The sequence below is a fragment of the Pan troglodytes genome, chromosome 2 (assembly GCF_028858775.2).
Source record: "Pan troglodytes isolate AG18354 chromosome 2, NHGRI_mPanTro3-v2.0_pri, whole genome shotgun sequence".
Classification (NCBI taxonomy): Eukaryota; Metazoa; Chordata; class Mammalia; order Primates; family Hominidae; genus Pan; species Pan troglodytes.
In genome coordinates, this window is record NC_086015.1 from 41,344,140 (window position 1) to 41,360,346 (window position 16,207).

The window sequence follows — 16,207 nt, forward strand, 5'->3', positions numbered from 1 at the left end:
TCCTACTATATAATACATCCTTAGTTGTAGTCACATAAAAGTGGTGTTTTTAGTTGTATATCATTAAGAAAAACAATTTCTATCTTTGTTTTGGCCAGTGGACCTGATGCAAATACAATGCAATGATGTGGGAAAATTGGACTGAATTCAAAGAGAACTGGCCTGAAGATCTAAGCTTTTTTTTTTTTTTTAAAGTCCTAATCCTTAAGTAAAATTGACACTATGAAAGGTAGACCATGTTTACTCCATGGCTTCTTGTCCTGCTGTGCACCTCAGCAGCACACACCCACAGTTGGGGAAGGCTGGCACTGTACGTTTCTACTGCCTAAAGTGTTCTCACTCATCCAGGATGGTCTTTTCATAGCACAGTCATGGGGGTAATGGGAAAGTGGGTGGTCACTATGACTTTATCCTGGAGAGGATTCGTTACAGAATGTCAGTTACCAGATAACAATTTTTTACACCACCAGTTACATGGATGACTTACCCGCAGTGCAGAGAAAGAGCCTCTATAAAGAGCTTTGCTACTCTGTGTCACTTGGTAGGCATATGTCAGGTGTAAGCACTGAGCAAGCTGAGAGGACCATTTTCTGTTTCTTTAATAGCTAAGTTAGTTGTGTTTAAATTTTCTTTACTTTATTTTTTTCTTTTTTTGCCATTTAGTCATGTAGTCATGACTTGAGTATTCCAGGTGCTATTATATATTACTTCTTTTGAGAAAATACATGTATTTAACTGTCTAACATGAGCGTTTCCTTAGTATCAAAGTATTAATATTGCATATAGTAACATTTTAACTTGTGTCAGGATGCCATAGAATATTGAAACATTATGAAATATTAAGGACTTCTGAGTCCTTTACCTTGTGTCATAAGGAAGGTAAGAAAATAGCCTTAATTTGGCCGGGAGAGGTAGCTCATGCCTGTAATCCCAGCACTTTGGGAGGCCGAGGTGGGCGGATCACCTGAGGTCGGGAGTTCGAGACCAGCCTGACCAACATGGAGAAACCCCATCTCTACTAAAAATACAAAAAAAAAAAAAAAATTAGCTGGGCATGGTGGCGCATGCCTGTGGTCCCAGCTACTTGGGAGGCTGAGGCAGGAGAATCGCTTGAACCCGGGAAGGAGGTTGCAGTGAGCCGAGATCGTGCCATTGCACTCCACCCTGGGCAACAAGAAGAGCAAAAGAAAGAGAGAAAGAGAGAGAGAGAGAAAGAGAGAAAGAAAGAGAGAGAAAGAAAACTTAATTTTTATTTCTACTCAACATTTTTTTTTCTCCTTTATTCTTCATAAGTTTGTATCCTTCTGGAGCATCTTCTGGTGCTTCTGTATATCTTAAATTGCAATATGTATTTAGAGTATAATATTTTGTAAAACAAAACAGAACATTTGTTTAGAAGCACATATTTAAAGTTGCCTTACCTCAAGTCTGACCACTCCCTTGAGACTCTTAACCCTGACTTCCTTTTTCCTTATGTTATGTCTTTATATTGCTTTGTTTTACTGTTTCTTATAGCTATTATTGTATACACTCATGTTTTTTCTTTCCATTTTTTCAGGTAACAATTATGGAGCTACAGGTAAGACTAGTTCTTCCTTTTTTTTTTTCTTTTTTTTCTTTGAGACAGATTCTCACTCTGTCGCCCAGGCTGTTGCCCAGGCTGGAGTGCAGTGATGCAATCTTGGCTCACTGCAACCTCTGCCTCCTGAGTTCAGGTATTCTCATGCCTTAGTCTCCCAAATAGCTGGGACTACAGGTATGTGCCACCACGCCCGGCTAATTTTTTTTTAAATTTTTGTATTTTTAGTAGAGATGGGGTTTTGCCATGTTGGCCAGGCTGGTCTCAAACTCCTGAGCTCAGGCAGTTCCCCTGCCTCGGCTTTCCAAAGTGCTAGGATTACAGGCCCCAGCCAAGACTAGTTATTCTTTGAATTTGTCTGAAAGTCATGCATTTTAGGGGTATTCAGTGTTATAAGTTAAAACTTAAAGAGACTATTTAACAAAAATTTCCAAGCAGTGCAGAAATGTGTCCGGGCAATAATGAAACCTATGTGCATTTCAGATCTGACTTTTTGTTCTTTCAGACACAGCTAGCACAGAAGACGACTTTAATCAGTGATTCGAAATTGAAAGAGCAAGAGTTCAGAGAACAGGTACAGGCCTAATTGGTACCTTTTATTTTGAACTAAAGTTACGTTAATATGTACTTGGATCTCAACTAATTTTTAAATAGTTGGCTTTGAAATTTTTCAGTCTTACACCCAGGAAATTTTATTTCCAAATCCAAAGGTACTAGAGGTTTTCTCTCTAAATTCATGATCATATGTATTTAAGCAAGAACATTTGTATCATATTATTTTTAATGCTTAACATTTTTTATAACAATTTGTGATTGTATAATGTATAGTAATTTATGTTCTACAAAGAAGTTATTTTTTGCTTTTATCGGAGAGAAAATAGTCATCTATCTTTGGTACTTTTTCCAAGTGGTTTAATTGTCCTAATTTAATTTGCCCATATATTATTGATGGACAATATATGTAAGTCAGTTTAAATAGGACCATGTGTGTACACCTTCAAGGATGCACAGTACACCCATACCAGGATATGTGGTATATGATCTTTAGTAAAGTCTTTTTCCAAACTCTGGGAGAAATAGTGGCTCAAATCAGCAGGCTAAGTTTCAAGCCTAAATCTCCTGGGATTTTCCCAGTTCTTTTAAAATTCATACAGACAAAAATCTTGATAATTGTTAGAACTGAGTGATGGATGGGTATATGAGCATTAATTGTACTATATTTTCTTGGAATATGTTTGAAATTTTTCATAATATTTCTAAAATTTCATAAAGATAGGTCCCAATGTGACTTTATTTTTTTGTTTCACTAGTGATTTAGCTTTTCCCATCTATTCTCAAGATTACTGCTTTAAAATTCTTAAGATCAAATCTTGAAAACTGCCCTAGCATAACAGTTTTTGTATTAGTTATTTTTACTGTGGGAATATACACTTTAAAAGTTAACATTTTAATCATTTTAGAGTACACAGTTCATTGACATTTAGTTCATTTACAGTGTTGTGAAACCATCACTGTTACCCAGTTCCAGAATATTTCGTCACCCCAAGAGGAAACTCCATACCCATTAAGCAGTCACTCCCCATTACCTCCTCCCCATAACACCTAGCAACCACTAATCTGCTTCCTGTCTCTATGGATTTGCCTATTCTGGGTATTTCATATAAATGGAATAATAACAATACCTGACCTTTTATGTTAGGCTTTTTTTTTTTTTTTTTTTGAGATGGAGTCTGTCTCTGTCATCCAGGCTGGAGTGTAGTGGCACGATCTAGGCTCACTGCAAGCTCCGCCTCCCAGATTCACACCATTCTCCTGCCTCAGCCTCCTGAGTAGCTGGGACTACAGGTGCCTGCCACCACGCCTGGCTAATTTTTTTGTATTTTTAGTAGAGACGGGGTTTCACCATGTTAGCCAGGATGGTTTCGATCTCCTGACCTCATGATCCGCCTGCCTCAGCCTCCCAAAGTGCTGGGATTACAGGCATGACCCACCGTGCCCGGCCTGTGTTGGGCTTTTTTTCAGCTTAGCGTAATGTTTCAAGATTCATCCATCTTAATAGCATATATCAGTATTTAATTTCTTGTTATGGCTGAATAATATACCATCGTATGGATATACTACATTTTGTTTATCCATTCATCAGTTAATGGACATTTGGGTTGTTTCCTTTTGCCTATAGTGAACAGTGCTACTAAAAACATTGATATACAGGTTTTTGTTTAAACACCTGTTTCCAGTTCTTTTGGGTATATACACAGGAGTGGAATTACTGGATCATACAGTAATTCTATGTTTAACTTTTTGAGGAACTGCCAAACTTTTCTACAGTGGCTGTACTATTTTACATTACCATCAACAAAGTTAAGAGTTCCAGTGTCTCCATATCCTCACCAACAAGTTTTTTTATTATTGCCATCCTAGTCAATATGAAGTGATACCTCATTGTGGTTGTAATTTGCATTTCTCCAGTGACTAGTGATGTGAAACATCTTTTCATTGGCTTGTTGGCCATTTATATGTCTTCTTTAGAGCAATGTCTACTCAAGTCCTTTGTCCATTTTTTAGTTGGATTGTCTTGTTGAGTTGTAAATGCTCTTTATATGTACTAGAGACAAGTCCCTTATCAGATATTTGATTTGCAAATATTTTCTCCCATTCTGTAGCTTGTCTTTTTACTTCATTGATAGTGTCTGTTGATGTACAAAAGTTTCTAATTTTAGCAAAGTGTAATTTATGTATTTTTTTCTTTTATTCTGTGTTCTTTTGGTATCATATCTAAGAAATCTTTAGTTTTAGTTTTTTTTTTTTTCGCAGAAACAATTCTTGCTCTAAACCATTTGTCTTAATTTTATTTGCCTATATTCTGTCTTCAGCATTAAAAAATCTTGTGGTGACAGCAATCTTTCTTTTTCTTACATGCAGTTTCCCTGTGAATCTTATATGGTCTGATTATTTGTTATTTTTAGATTCACAATTTAGAAGACCGGTTGAAGAAATATGAAAAGAATGTATATGCAACAACTGTGGGGACACCTTACAAAGGTAAGGATGATCTCGTGTCATGTTATTAACCGTTATCTTTTATTGGTGGATTTGTGCATGATTTTTATTTTTGTCTTTGCTAATTTATATTTTTTTCTCATTTAAAAATTTTTAATGATTTTATTTTTTCTTAATTGACAAATGCATATATGTATAGTGTGCAACATGCTATTTTGAGTTATAGATTCATTGTGGAATGGTTAAACTAAGTGCATTACCTGACATACTACCTTTTTTGTGTGTGTGTGATGAGAACACTTTAAAATCTACTCTTTTCACAGTTTTCAAGAATACAATAAATTGGGTGGGGAATAATACAATACATTAACTGTAGTCAACCGTATTTTACAATAGATCTCTTGAACTTATTCTTCCTTATTGAACTGAAATTTTGTATCCTTTGGACAGCATCTCCCACCCCCCACAGTCCCTTATAACCACCAGTTTACCCTGCTTGAGTTCAGCTTTTTAGATTCCACATGTAAGTGAGATTATGTGGTATTTGCCTTTCTGCACCTAGCTTATTCCACTTAATATAATGTCCTCCAGGTTCATCCACGTTGTTCCAATGGCAGAGTTTTCTTCTGTTTGGAGGCTGAATAGTATTCCATGTGGTTAATCTGTTTTTTACAATGAATATATTTTACCTTTTAACAGCTGACTTTAAGGAAAGAAAGATAGTAACCTGTCGGGCGTGGTGGCTCACGCCTGTAATCCCAGCACTTTGGGGGGCTGAGGCAGGTAGATCATGAGGTCAGGAGATCAAGACCATCCTGGCCAACATGGTGAAACCCCATCTCTACTAAAAATAAAAAACATTATCTGGGCATGGTGGCATGCGCCTGTAGTCCCAGCTACGTGGGAGGCTGAGGCAGGGGAATCTCTTGAACCCAGGAGGTGGAGGTTGCAGTGAGCCAAGACCACGCCATTGCACTAAAAAAAAAAAAAATGATCCACCTGCCTCCCAAAGTGCAGGGATTACAGGCATGAGCTACTGCACCTGGCCCAAAGGATTTTAAAGATGAGCTTGAGTCTTTATGTGGTAATTCCCTTGAGATAATCAAGATCATTGAATAATCTTATATAACACTTATCCATTCTCTAAAGTTCAATTTCATTACCTCACTGTATTAAGAATAGTTTTATTTTGCTACATGTTTTGTAAACCTTTCTGCTTTCTTATGGGAAGCATGAGGACATAAAAACCATTTGGCATTCTCTTCTTTTGTGTTTTTGAAAGCTCTCATTACTATCAAATAATGTAAAATACTACACAAATTTTAACTAAATTAAAGGACTTGCTGTGGATCCTTTCCAAACTGGAGCTCCTCAAAAAGAAGTAAAAACCAGCCTGGAAATTTCCTATGCTCACTGCGGAGATGATTCTTGCTGCAAAGATTATTTACTATAGCTAAGTCACTGAATATCTCAGCATAGAACTAGACTGAATCAGCCTACAGCCATACCACCGTGAATGCTCCCAATCTCATCTGATCTCAGAAGTTAAGCAGGGTCAGGCCTGGTTAATACTTGGATGGGAGAACTATACTAAATCAGTACTCAGCAGTGCATAGAGAATAGTGTCAATTCCTCTTGTTATTTTCCATGTAAGAATTTCCTACATAATTAATTTTTTCTCATATTTATGAACACATATATACAATTTATTTAATAGCTAACTCATAATACTAAGCGCCAAACACTTACAAACACGTTTTTGTCTTTTTTAAAACATTATTTTTCTCAGATTTCTCAAGGATAATATAGCTTATCTGCTCATTTAATCCTCTTAAAAACCCAAGCATTGTGATGCAGTATGTACATTAATCTCTTCGTCATGCTGCCTCTTTAAAGAGTAAAATGAGGCCGGGTGGGGTGGCTCATGCCTGTAATCCCAGCACTTTGGGAGGCCAAAGTGGGTGGATCACTTGAGGCCGGGAGTTTGAGACCAGCCTGGACAACATGGCAAAACCCCATCTCCACTAAAAATACAAAAAATTAGCCGCGTATGGTGGTGTACACCTGTAATCTCAGCTACTCGGGAGGCTGAGGCAGGAGAATCGCTTGAACCTGGGAGGCTGGGGTTGCAGTGAGCCAAGATCACACCACTGGACTCCAGCCTGGGCAACAGAGTGCAACTCTGTCTCAAAAATAAAGAAAGAGTAAATTGAGCACCTATCTTGCAGTACAAAATAAAACATTCCTAGTTCTTTAGAAGCCCCTGTGTGTCTGCCTTTACAATATCCTTATCCCTCTCATCATTTTTACTGTTTCCCCTGACTTTTCTTAATCATTATCTTGTTCTTTATCATTTACCACCTGTATTTATATTTTCAAGCAATATTTTGTTTAGATTTTGTTTGCTTTGTGAATTTATGTAATTCAGTCATACCATAAGCATTCTTGTATGACCTGTTTCTTTTGCTTAATATAAGGTTTGAGAGTTATCCAGATTGTGTGTAGTTGTTCATTTCCATTATATTAATTTTGTACATTCTTTTTCATTTTTCCTAGGACACGTGGAAATTTTTCTCTAGAATATATAAGAATGGAATTGCTAAGTCATAGGATATTAATATTTTTGTGCATATCCCATATTAGGTTAAGCCAAAGTGTTTGCTATATTTTTTGTAGTAATTTCCACTTCCATCAGCAGTGGGTGAGATTTCTCACCACTCTAGCACCTCATCAGCGCTGGATATATAATTTTTTTTCTTTTTTGAGATGAAGTCTCGCTCTGTTGCCCAGGCTGAAGTGCAGTGGCATGATCTCAGCTCTCTGCAACCTCTACTTCCTGGGTTCAAGCGATTCTTCTGCCTCAGTTTCCCAACTAGCTGGGAGTACAGGGTTCCACACCCAGCTAATTTTTGTATTTTTGGGAGAGATGGGGTTTCACCATGTTGGCCAGGCTGGGTTTTTTGTTTGTTTGTTTGTTTGTTTTCAAGACAGAGTTTTGCTCTTGTTGCCCATGCTGGAGCGCAATGGCGCGATCTCAGCTCACCGCAACCTCCACCTCCCGGGTTCAAGCAATTCTCCTGCCTCAGCCTCCCGAGTAGCTGGGATTATAGGCATGCGCCTCCACGCCTGGCTAATTTTGTATTTCTAGTAGAGATGGGGTTTCTCCATGTTGATCAGGCTGGTCTCGAGCTCCTGACCTCGGGTGATCCGCCTGCCTCGGCCTCCCAAAGTGCTGGGATTACAGACGTGAGCCACCGTGCCCGGCCTGGCCAGGCTGGTTTTGAACTCCTGAACTCAGGTATCTGCCCACCTCGGCCTCCCAAAGTGCTGGGATTATAGACGTTAGCTGCTGCGCCTGGCCTGGCCAGGCTGGTTTTGAACTCCTGAGCCAAACAGCATACATTGCATTTGATTGATAAATTACTTAAGTCTCTTTTGAACTCCAGGTCCTTCTCCACCTTTGCTTTTATCATTTATTTGATGAGAAAACCAACTTACTTGTCATATAGAGTGGACCACATTCTTAATTTTCTGGATTCTGTCTCCCTGGAGTCCTCTGTTCCCTGGTAGGTAGAACTAGAGGCTTGAGCAGAGTTAGGTTTGATTAGATTTAGCTTTGCATGGACAATAGTACTTCATAAAGGAAGTTGTGTAATTCTTGTCTTACATCAAACGTTCATGACATATTTACGATTTTAAGATCTGCCACCCAGTTCCAGGTGTGATCCATCACTTTTCGCCAGATTTTAGCATCCATTGGTAAATTCCCTGATCTGTTACTTCAGTAGTGGTTGCATAATGGTGTTAGTAAAATTCCACCATTTCTTGTGCATATATTAATTGGAATTCTTCTATAAATAGGAACTTTTCCACATTATCTATATGGTTACCTTGAGGTACAACTCAAACAAGAAAAGCAGGATAAATTCTATCTGTTTACCCATTTCAGACTAACTGAAACTGGTCAGTGTCTCACTCTGTCATTCAGGCTGGAGTGTAGTGGCGTAGCCTTGGCTCACTGGGACCTCTGCCTCCTGGGTTCAAGCGATTCTCATGTTTCAGCCTCTAAAGTAGCTGGGATTACAGGCGCACACCAACACACCTGGCTAATTTTTGTATTTTTAGTAGAGATGGGGTTTCGCCATGTTGGCCAGGCTGGTCTCGAACTCCTGACCTCATGTGATCCACCCGCCTTGGCCTCCCAAAGTGCTGGGTCTATAGGCATGAGCCACTGTGCCTGGCCAGTTAGTCTGTATTTTTGAAGATCTGTTTCTGCTACCTCTAGTGTGTTTCATTGATCCGTTTGTCTATGCCTGCTCTAATACTTCACTGTCTTTTTTTTTTTTTTTTTGGTAGAGATGAGGTCTTTCTATGTTGTCCAGTCTAGTCTTGAACTCCTGGCCTCAAGTGATCCTCCTGCCTTGGCTTCCCAAAGTGCTGAGATTTCAGGAGTGAGCCACCATGCCTAACCTTCACTATCTTAATAACTGTCACTTCATAATAAGTCTTGATGTCTGGCTGGGGAAGCCGTCCCACTTTTTCTTTAAGAATTGTTTATTCTTAACTCTTTGAATGTCCATAGAAATTTTAAAGTCATCTTGTTAAGTTACTTAATGCATACATACACATTCCTGGGAGGATTTTGATTAGGCTTGCATTTAATTTATAGAAAAAGAGAATTGGCATTTATATGGTATTGATTCTCCAACCCATAATCACAATATACCTCAGCATTTATGTAGGTATTTAATGTCTGTCAGTAATGTTTCTTGGCTGGGCACAGTGACTCATGCCAATAGTCTGAACACTTTGGGAGGCCAAGGTGGGAGGATCACTTGAGCCCAGGAGTTTGAGACTAACCTGGACAATGTAGTGGGACCCTGTCTCTAGACAAAAACGTTAGCTAGGCATGGTGACATGTACCTGTAGTCCCAGCTACTTGGGAGGCTGAGGTGGGAGGATCACTTGAATCCAGGAGGTTGAAGCTGCAGTGAGCTGTGATTGCACCATTGCATTCTATCCTGGGTGACAGTGAGACCCTGTCTCAAAATAATAATAATGTTTATTGTTCTCAGTAGTAATCTTGCACCCCTTTTATTACGTTTATTCTTAGATGTGATTGTAAATGTAATATTTATTTTCTAACTAAATGCATATTTTAAAGGTATTATGCATTATTTGAGGAAACTCCAAGCAAGCTTATGTTATAAAATTATCTGTAACACACAATTAAAATTGTGTTAAATGTCAAGTGGATTTTTCAGTTGTACACTTTGGAATTTGGCCCAGATAAAGTGTGGATTTCAAAATGCTGAGTGGTACCTAGATGAAGTTATTTGGGAAGACCCATTAGAGGCAATGAGTAGACAATTTGGAAAGCCTCTTTATTTGAACAATAGCTAATTTCCTCGCATAATTGCTTAAAACCAGAAATAAGAGCTATGAAGTCTTCTGTACCCACTGTTTGGGAGAAGTCAAGAAGAGACACAAGTATTGAAAAATAATATTAATTCTGTCTCCTGGAAAATAGCTATCCCAGCACTTTGGGAGGCCAAGGCAGGCGAATCATGAGGTCCGGAGTTCAAGACCAGCCTGACCAACGTGGTGGAACCCTGTCTCTACTAAAAATACAAAAATTAGCCAGGCGTGGTGGTGCACACCTGTAATCTCAGCTGCTCGGTAGGCTGAGGCAGGACAATCACTTGAACCTGGGAGGCGGGGGTTGCAGTGAGCCACCATTGCGCCACTGCACTCCAGCCTGGGCGACGGAGCGAGACTCCATCTCAAAAAAAAAAAAAGTAATCTGCCTATTTAATAAAATTACTTATTTTCTGAAAAGTGAAAAAGAGCTGCGTTTTGTATAGATCTAGAGGAATAAAATACTCAAATGTGATATATAGAAGGATATATTACTCAGAGGAAATAATGTGTTTTCATTATTTAGTTCTTAAGAACTCTGTACTTGCAAAGTATAATTTGAGTGAGTTGAGTCTTCTAAAAGTATGCACTTAAAAAAATATTCCAAATGTGAGTGCATGTAATGTACATGTAATGTATGGAGGCTATTTAACACCTCAGAATCCACCATCCAGAACATTGCCATTTCTTTTGAGGCTTCTTGTGCTGCTCTGTAGTCCTTATATCTCTGTTGTTTCCCAGTAGTAACTGCTGTTATTATATTACAACATAACTAGTTCCTTTAAAAAAATCGATTTTAATGTTTTATATGTTTTGGGCTGTATAGAAATGACATCATACTGTATGTGTCCTATATAAATTACTTTTTTTATCCAATATTATTATTTTGAGATTCATTCTAATGTGTGAAGCTATAATTTGACCATTTTCAATGCTGAATTTAATAATAATACATGATATCTTTATGTCACAGTATATTCTCTTGGTGGGCATTTTAGTTGTTGCGATTTTGCTTTTATAAACAGTGTAAGTAAACATCGACTCCTACTGTACATGTGAAATGTTTCTCTAGGTTATATTGCTAATAATTGAATTTCTGTGTCATATAATATGCTTGTTTTCTATGTTACAAAGTTTTAAAAGCAGTGCCAAATTGTCATCTGTAGTGCTTGTTTTCAGTTTCCTCTCCTAGTAGTACACAAGTCTCCATTGTTTCACATCCTCACCAGTGCTTTGTATTATCTGACTTTTAAGATTCTGCTCATCAGACATATGTAAATGACACATAACACAGTTTGTTTTCACTGAACAAATGGTTACTTAAATTCTAAACCCAAAGTAATGTACAATTACAATAAAAGGCCAGAAGAAAGAGGAGGAAGAGAAAAAGATGTGAGAAATAAAATTGTTATAGTAATTCTTGTTTTCGCTTCCAAGCATAAAATAGTAATTGGAATGTTTAGTGTGCATGTGTGTATACAATGCAATATGATACAATATAAAAGCAATGCCTCTCTTTGTTCCATTGGTTGTTTTTTAAATCTATTTTAATAAGTAATAAGTAGTTTACCTGGTTTTGTCTTTACAGTTTGATCTATTTTTTATTTGACAGGTGGCAATTTGTACCATACGGATGTCTCACTCTTTGGAGAACCTACCGAATTTGAGTATTTGCGAAAAGTGCTTTTTGAGTATATGATGGGTCGTGAGACTAAGGTATAAATCATGTCTCGTGATTTGGTGTGTGGCTTAATTTTAAAAGAAATATGTTCCACTTTTAATACACATGTGAATGCCATATGTTTACTATTAGCAAATCAGACATGCTAATAGTAGGTAATAGATAATTATTTTATTGCTCTTAGTTTACAAAGTGAATTGGTGGATCTTGCTTATATTTGTTACATTTATAAAACATTAATTTTGAAAATACTATTGGGTAACACTGAACGCTAAACATTAAAATTTCATTAACATAAGAATAATTTGTGAACCATGTGGCTTTTTTTCTTCTTGACTTCATATCTTTAAGTTAGAAGAATAGATTTCATTTTCAAGGAGACTTTAGGATATTATGGATAATATTGGAAATAGTCATAATTATTAGCTACCTAGAGAGATTTAGAAACATTATGCTTTATAGTTACTGTAAGAAAATCCTTCTGCACTTGTGGAATATCGATCATTTAAAAATTACCCCATGTAAGTAATAATGCTTGGCTAATTTGTTTTCTAGAATGTTGCATTTATTGTAAGGTTCTTAAATGTAGAGTCTTGTCTTATTCTTATTTGTATCCCTTGCAGTGTTTTAAAAAGAGCCTTAATGGACATTTGGTAAATATATATTGAATTGAGTTAAATGCTTCTAGGGAAATTCATGAGCCTTTCTTCAAACAAAATTTTTCATTTAAAGCAGTTTCTGTTTTTTTGACATTTTTTACCTTCATGGAATTTTAATTGTCTGTGTGCCGTGGCTGAGAATGGGATAATGAATTTTCTATGCTCAAAAGCAATCAGTGTTTTAATGTATGGGCGTGTGGGAGTTGCTGAGTTCAAGCACTGATTTGGCAAATATATTTAAAACCTAAAAAGCAAATATCTTAAAATAATATTATAAAAGGAAATATCTTAAAAGAATATGATAAATGTATAGATTGGAGATTCAGCTAAATACCAGGAGTGGGTTAGAAATCATTTGAATCCTTAATATCTGTAGAAATCACATTTCATTATATCAAGTTAAAGTAATATCTAATATTGTGAACAGGTATCACAGAAGGGAGATATTAAATCACAGCAATTCAGTGTCTTTTTTTTTCCTCAATGCCATTTTTCAAAAAGTTCAAGGGTAGCTAAAACTAATTTTCTCCTTATCTTTTAAAAACAAAACTAACGAAATACAGCTTTCTCTTATTATGTCCTTATGGGACATACACTATCTCACCTCAAATACAGGGTATATTATGTCCCTGTGGGGGGATATTTGAGGTGGGATAGATAGTTTAAAGTTACCTTGTTATTGTATTGGGGGTGGGGAGGAGAGGCATATCTTTAAAAAACAAAAAGCTTCTCAGAACTTTAGCTACCTTGGCTCATTAGTGAATCTAAAGCTATGATGCAAGGGTTGTTACTAAATAATTTATTTAGCTTTTTCTTGATCTGTAAAATGGAGAGACAGACTGCCTTAACCTGTTTCTTCTGAAGGTTATGAATGTATGTGAGATGAGATAGCTACAGAGCTTAACTACCCTGAAGAAAGACCTAGCATAAGCATAAGAGGCTTATGGGGCAGTACCAATTCATCCAAGTCTAAGCTTGTGCTTCAGGGCTCTGCAGTTAATCTTAGAGTGTGACTTGGGAAGTAGCTGAAAGGGATGTCCCATGGCACAAGCAGCCCCATCTAATAAGCTGGCTGGGAATTTGTGTTGAGGAGTAGTGCTCTCTCTCCTCTTTATCTTCAGCGTCGATTCTCCTTTTCTGGCTCTAAAAATGAAGAGTAGTCTATCATTCTGCCATCACATTTTATAGGCAAATAGAAAATTGGTACTAGGTATTTACTTTTAAGTTGCTGCACATTTATTGAGCATGGCCCTTTATCACCATGATAGATAGCAAGATGACATTTGATACCATCTCTAACTTTAAGGCGTTCACTGTGCAGTAAGGAAGGGAACTGTTCTCATTAACCATAATGTGATGATGAATGTAGTAAGTGCTGTAAGACAGAAACAGAGTGCTCATATTTACCTGTGAGAAGATCAAGGAGAACATCATGGAGGAGGTGGTGTGTATACTGGGATTTAAGAGGAGATGTTAGATTTTGATAGATAAGCCCAGATGGTGGAGGGGTAGCCCAGACAGGTTTCAGGCAGGAAACATAGTGTGGGTTTTTGAAATCACAAGTAGCCTGGTCCAACTAAAACACTGGATTTATGAAGGGGAAGTAATTTAACTTAAGGCTGCACAGAGAATGCAGGGCCTTGAATGTTTTCAGAGTTTTACCCGTAGGTATTGGGAGGGGGTAGCCCTGAAAATTTTCAAGTAGGGATTGACAAGATCAGAGCTGTTTTTAGACACGTCTTTTGTGGGTTTGCCCAATTTCTATACATTAACAAAGAATTTGAAATGGAGACCAGGTTGCGGTTTTAGAATAAGTCGGAGTATGTTGTGCTGTTTGTGATTTGATTACCATCTGCAGTTGTTTCTTGTCTAGCAGGATTCATATGTCTTCTCACCTGTGTTTCTTCATCTGCTTTTGTACACAGTGTTCTTTATTTTATGAAGCAGATGACTTTTTAAAAGAAGACTATATATAGTACATACGTTCTTGTAGTATGGAGTTAAGTAAGTTGCCTTCCTTCCTTCTGTCCATATACTTTCTTTTTCTTGGGTTTTGATCCTCCATGCTAATACTGAACCTGAAATTCAGCCTGTTCTCCTTTTCAACATAAAGTGTTTCTCATCCTAAGCTTTATTGAAGATGCCTCTCCCTAAGGAATACCTGGCAGGAGAGGTCACTTCTAAATCAGGTGGCTCATTTGAACTTTTCCTTACTTCCCAGGGCCTGAGGATATTGTATGTAGAGTAGACAGTCTGATATCTTTTCCAAGGTGTGGCAAAGAGCCTGGGCTTCTCCATTAAAGTGTTTTCTGGCAAGCCAGGGATGAGCTTTAACTCTTTACTGGGTAATGAGCTGCAGATTCACTGATGAATTTAGAGGTGGGTTTACCATTTAATGTTGTCTAGAAACACAAAGAGACAACTAGCCACAGCTATTTTTTTTCCCCAAACATGCTTGTGCATGCATGTATATGTTGTTTCTTAGTAAATATAAATGGACTTTTTGGTACTTGGAGCTTTATGTGGTGTTGATATTAGAGAAATGCTTCCTATAATTCTGAATCCCTGAATTTTAGATTTTTTGGTACTTATTAAAAAACCTTTATAGATAGTATACCAGAAACTGCTTCAGGTTATTATTAAAAAGAAAAAACTGAAATGGTTACTACTTCATATTTCTCTTTCCATTTCATGCCACATGTTTACAGGCATACCTTGGAGGTATTTTACGGGTTCAGTTCTAGACCACTGCAATAAATGAATATCACAATAAAGCAAATCACACAAATTATTTTGGTTTCCCAGTGCATATAAAGTTACATTTATACTATACTATAGCCTATTAAGTGTTCAATAGGCATTTTGTCTCAAAAAAGTATATACCTTAATTTAAAAATACTTTATTGCTAAAAAAAAAATGCTAACATTCATCTGAGCCTTCAGCAAGTCATAATATTTTTGCTAGTGGAGGATATTACCTCTATGTTGATGGCTCTTGACTAATCAGAGTGGTGGTTGCTGAAGGTTGGGGTGTCTGTGGCATTTTCCTAAGACAGCAATGACATTTGCCATATCAGTTGACACTTCCTTTCATGAGTATGTTTGATAGTATTTTACCCACCATAGAACTTCTTTCAAAATTGCGGTCAGTTCTCTCAAAATTGCAGTCAGTTCTCTGCTGTGGCTTTATCAACTAAGTTTATTTAATATTCTAAATACTTTGATGTCATTTCAACAATGTTCACAGCATCTTCACCAGGAGTAGATTCCATCTCAAGAAACCACTTCTTTGTTCATCCATACGAAGCAACTCCTCATCCATTAAAGTTTTATCATGAGATTGCAGCAATCCAGTCATGTCTTCAGGCTCTGCTTCTAATTCTGGTTCTCTTGATAGCTGCACTATATCTACAGCTACTTCCTCCACTGAGGTCTTGAATCCCTCCAAATCATCCATGAAAGTTGGAATCTTCTTCCAAACCCCTGTTAATGTTGACATTTTGATCTCTTCCCATGAATCACCAATGTTCTTAGTGGCATCTAGAACAGTGAATCCTTTTCAGAAGTTCTTCACTTTGCCCACTGTCATGAGAGGAATCATTACCTATGGCCACTATAGCCTTATAAAATATATTCCTTAAATAAGAAAACTTGAAAGTTGGAATTACTTCTTGATCCATGGACTGCAAAATGGATGTTGTGTTAGGCATAAAACAATTTAATCTTGCTGTCTCCATCAGAGCTTCTGGGTGACCAGGTGTATTATCAATGAGCAGTAATATTTGAAGGGAATCTTTTTTTCTGAGCAGTAGGTCTCAACAGTGGGCTTCAGATATTCAGAAAACCATGCTGTTAACAGGAGTGCTGTCA

General features: G+C 37.3%; 1 protein-coding gene across 18 annotated transcripts in view; it reads left to right on the forward strand.

The window, feature by feature from the left end:
• Window positions 1–16,207, forward strand: part of GOLGA4 (golgin A4) — a 120,021-nt gene that overhangs the window by 89,198 nt on the left and 14,616 nt on the right. For all 18 annotated transcript variants that reach the window (XM_009445174.3, XM_054681659.1, XM_009445170.4 and 15 more), the window contains 4 exons: window positions 1,559–1,579; window positions 2,085–2,153; window positions 4,546–4,621; window positions 11,610–11,713. In XM_009445174.3, coding sequence (XP_009443449.1) covers window positions 1,559–1,579; window positions 2,085–2,153; window positions 4,546–4,621; window positions 11,610–11,713 — 270 coding nt within the window. The remainder of the gene's footprint in view (window positions 1–1,558; window positions 1,580–2,084; window positions 2,154–4,545; window positions 4,622–11,609; window positions 11,714–16,207) is intronic.